General features: G+C 51.7%; 1 protein-coding gene across 1 annotated transcript in view; it reads right to left on the bottom strand.

Annotated features, from left to right (window-relative positions):
* Positions 1–5,000, bottom strand: part of LOC143301019 (uncharacterized) — a 122,004-nt gene that overhangs the window by 8,671 nt on the left and 108,333 nt on the right. The window contains exon 25 of the mRNA XM_076615014.1: positions 4,282–4,400. Coding sequence (XP_076471129.1) covers positions 4,282–4,400 — 119 coding nt within the window. The remainder of the gene's footprint in view (positions 1–4,281; positions 4,401–5,000) is intronic.

Genomic DNA, 5,000 nt, shown 5'->3' with positions numbered 1-5,000 from the left:
CAGAAAAGGGACAGAGGGACAGACAGACAAGGGACAGACAAGGGACAGAGGGACAGACAAACAGACAAGGGACAGAGGGACAAACGACAGAGAGACAGACAAGGGACAGAGGGACAGACAGGGGACAGAGGGACAGACAGGGGACAGAGGGACAGACAGACAGACAAGGGTCAGAGGGACAGACAGACAGACAAGGGACAGAGGGACAGACAGACAAGGGACAGAGGGACAGACAAGGGACAGAGGGAAAGACAGACAAGGGACAGAGGGACAGACAGACAAGGGACAGGGGGGGAAAGACACAGACAAGGGACAGAGGGACAGACAAACAGACAAGGGACAGATGGACAGACAGAAAAGGGACAGACAAACAGACAAGAGACAGACAAACAGACAAGAGACAATGGGACAGACAGACGAGGGACAGACAGACGAGGGACATAGGGACAGACAGACAGACAAGAGACAAACAAACAGACAAGGGATAGACAGACAAGGGACAGAGGGACAGACAGAAAAGGAACAGAGTGACAGACAGACAGACAAGGAACAGAGTGACAGACAGACAGAAAAGGGACAGAGGGACAGACAAGGGACAGAGGGACAGACAAGGGACAGAGGGACAGACAAGGGACAGAGGGACAGACAAGGGACAGAGGGACAGACAGACAAGGGACAGAGGGACAGACAGACAAGGGACAGAGGGAAAGACAGACAAGGGACAGAGGGACAGACAAGGGACAGAGGGACAGACAGACAAGAGACAATGGGACAGACAGACGAGGGACAGACAGACAGACAGACGAGGGACATAGGGACAGACAGACAAGGGACAGAGGGAAAGACAGACAAGGGACAGAGGGAAAGACAGACAAGGGACAGAGGGACAGACAAGGGACAGAGGGACAGACAGACAAGAGACAATGGGACAGACAGACGAGGGACAGACAGACAGACAGACGAGGGACATAGGGACAGACAGACAGACAAGAGACAAACAAACAGACAAGGGATAGACAGACAAGGGACAGAGGGACAGACAGAAAAGGAACAGAGTGACAGACAGACAGACAAGGAACAGAGTGACAGACAGACAGAAAAGGGACAGAGGGACAGACAAGGGACAGAGGGACAGACAAGGGACAGAGGGACAGACAGACAAAGGGGCAGAGGGACAGACAGACAAGGGACAGAGGGACAGACAAAGGACAGAGGGACAGACAGACAAGGGACAGAGGGACAGACAGACAAGGGACAGAGGGACAGACAGACAGACAAGGGACAGAGGGACAGACAGACAAGGGACAGGGGGACAGACAGACAAGGGACAGAGGGAAAGACAGACAAGGGACAGAGGGACAGACAAGGGACAGAGGGACAGACAAGGGACAGTGGGACAGACAAGGGACAGGGGGACAGACAAGGGACAGAGGGACAGATAGACAAGGGACAGAGGGACAGACAGAAAAGGAACAGAGTGACAGACAGACAGACAAGGAACAGAGTGACAGACAGACAGAAAAGGGACAGAGGGACAGACAAGGGACAGAGGGACAGACAAGGGACAGAGGGACAGACAGACAAGGGACAGAGGGACAGACAGACAAGGGACAGAGGGACAGACAGACAGACAAGGGACAGAGGGACAGACAGACATGGGACAGAGGGACAGACAGACAAGGGACAGAGGGACAGACAAGGGACAGAGGGACAGACAGACAAGGGACAGAGGGACAGACATGGGACAGAGGGACAGACAAGGGACAGAGGGACAGACAAGGGACAGAGGGACAGACAGACAAGGGACAGAGGGACAGACAAGGGACAGAGGGACAGACAGACAAGGGACAGAGGGACAGACAAGGGACAGAGGGACAGACAGACAAGGGACAGAGGGACAGACAGACAAGGGACAGGGGGACAGACAGACAAGGGACAGAGGGACAGACAGACAAGGGACAGAGGGAAAGACAGACAAGGGACAGAGGGACAGACAAGGGACAGAGGGACAGACAAGGGACAGTGGGACAGACAAGGGACAGAGGGACAGACAGACAAGGGACAGAGGGACAGACAAGGGACAGAGGGACAGACAAGGGACAGTGGGACAGACAAGGGACAGAGGGACAGACAGACGAGGGACAGACGGACAGACAGACGAGGGACATAGGGACAGACAGACAGACAAGAGACAAACAAACACACAAGGGATAGACAGACAAGGGACAGAGGGACAGACAGAAAAGGAACAGAGTGACAGACAGACAGACAAGGAACAGAGTGACAGACAGACAGAAAAGGGACAGAGGGACAGACAAGGGACAGAGGGACAGACAAGGGACAGAGGGACAGACAGACAAAGGGGCAGAGGGACAGACAGACAAGGGACAGAGGGACAGACAGACAAGGGACAGAGGGAAGGGACAGAGGGACAGACAGACAAGGGACAGAGGGACAGACAGACAAGGGACAGAGGGACAGACAAGGCACAGAGGGACAGACAGAAAAGGGACAGAGGGAAAGACAGACAAGGGACAGAGGGACAGACAAGGGACAGGGGGACAGACAGACAAGGGACAGAGGGAAAGACAGACAAGGGACAGAGGGACAGACAGACAAGGGACAGAGGGACAGACAAGGGACAGAGGGACAGACAAGGGACAGAGGGACAGACAGACAAGGGACAGAGGGACAGACAGACAGACAAGGGACAGAGGGACAGACAAGGGACAGAGGGACAGACAGAAAAGGGACAGAGGGACAGACAAGGGACAGAGGGACAGACAAGGGACAGAGGGACAAACAGACAAGGGACAGACAAGGGACAGAGGGACAGACAATGGACAGAGGGACAGAAAAGGGACAGAGGGACAGACAGACAAGGGACAGTGGGACAGACAAGGGACAGAGGGACAGACAAGGGACAGAGAGACAGACAGACAAGGGACAGAGAGACAGACAGACAAGGGACAGTGGGACAGACAAGGGACAGTGGGACAGACAAGGGACAGTGGGACAGACAAGGGACAGAGAGACAGACAGACAAGGGACAGAGAGACAGACAGACAAGGGACAGTGGGACAGACAAGGGACAGTGGGACAGACAAGGGACAGTGGGACAGACAGACAAGGGACAGAGAGACAGACAGAAAAGGGACAGAGGGACAGACAAGGGACAGTGGGACAGACAAGGGACAGTGGGACAGACAGACAAGGGACAGAGAGACAGACAGACAAGGGACAGAGGGACAGACAGACAAGGGACAGAGGGACAGACAGACAAGGGACAGAGGGACAATGGACAGAGGGACAGACAAGGTACAGGGATACAAACAGACAAGGGACAGACAAGGGACAGACGGACAGACAGACAAGGGACAGACAAGGGACAGACGGACAGACAGACAAGGGACAGACAATGGACAGAGGGACAGACAAGGGACAGAGGGACAGACAAGGGACAGGGATACAAACAGACAAGGGACAGACAAGGGACAGACGGACAGACAGACAAGGGACAGACAAGGGACAGACAGACAAGGGACAGAGATACAGACAAACAGACAAGAGACAGACAAACAGACAAGGGACAGAGGGACAGACAAGGGACAGAGGGACAGACGCACACAGCAGACAAGAGTCCGTAACTGAAATCAGGTTTGATATGTCACACACAACAGTATCTCATAACAGGATCCTGTTGACAAATATGTTTTCTAAATCCTTTTTTTTTTTTTTTAATCTCCTGCAAAGAGTCTAATGTGGAGATTTTCCTTGGCTGTCATCAACTCTGTGTCGGCTGTTCTTCGAGTTCAAACCATTGTTTTAAAAGTGAAAAAGTACCGTGAAAGAAAAATGGACGAATTTGGAAAGAGAAACCTCAAGTGTAGGCCTAATAAAAGAAGGGCGAGACACACACACACACACACACACACACACACACACACATGTTTATGCTCATGTTTATGTTTCATTGTGTCTTATAAACTTTAAGGTTTTATGACAATAAAAAGTATTCGATTCTATTCTTTTCTGTTCTATTCACACACATTTTGATGAAAACATTGATCTTCATGCAAGGATACCTGGACACCTCACCCACACCTACAGCCCCCGCCCCTCTCTCCCCCCCTCACCCCTCCGCCCGCACACGCACACGCACACGCACAGAAACACACACACACACACACACACACACACACACACAGATCAACAGAACGAATCGCGATATTGGCGAACCCTGGCCGAGTCATTTCCTGTCAGTGACTTAACAACACTCACTGCAGTTGTGGCTCGTCTTGTTCTGGGTGTACCAGCTGAACGCGGTGGACAGAGGGCTTCTGTTCTGAGTCAGGTCGCACTTAGCCCCCGTCAGACACAGCACGAACTTCTGCAGTTTGCTGCAACAACACATGGGACACAGCATGAATTTCTGCAGTTTGCTGCAAGCACTCGTGGGACACAGCATGAATTTCTGCAGTTTGCTACAACGACACGTGAGACTGCATAGATTTTCTGCAGTTGGTTCCTAATGACACGTTGTTAGACAACATACATTCATGAAGTTTGTTGCAATGACATTCCAGACTGTATATTTTTTTCCCCTGCAGTGTGCTGCAACGACACGTGATATGAATAGACTGCTGCAGTGTGCTGCAACGATACGTGATATGAATAGACTGCTGCAGTGTGCTGCAACGACACGTGAGATGAATAGATTGCTGCAGTGTGCTGCAACGATACGTGATATGAATAGATTGCTGCAGTGTGCTGCAACGATACGTGATATGAATAGATTGCTGCAGTGTGCTGCAACGATACGTGAGATGCATAGACTGCTGCAGTGTGCTGCAACGACACGTGAGATGAATAGATTGCTGCAGTGTGCTGCAACGACACGTGAGATGAATAGATTGCTGCAACAACATGTGAGACACAGCATGAATTTCTGCATCTGGCTGCAGTGACATTCCAGACTGCAAAAAAAAAAAAAGAAGAAA

The sequence above is a fragment of the Babylonia areolata genome, chromosome 27, assembly GCF_041734735.1.
Source record: "Babylonia areolata isolate BAREFJ2019XMU chromosome 27, ASM4173473v1, whole genome shotgun sequence".
Taxonomy (NCBI): domain Eukaryota; kingdom Metazoa; phylum Mollusca; class Gastropoda; order Neogastropoda; family Buccinidae; genus Babylonia; species Babylonia areolata.
This window is presented reverse-complemented; position numbering and strand designations above follow the sequence as displayed.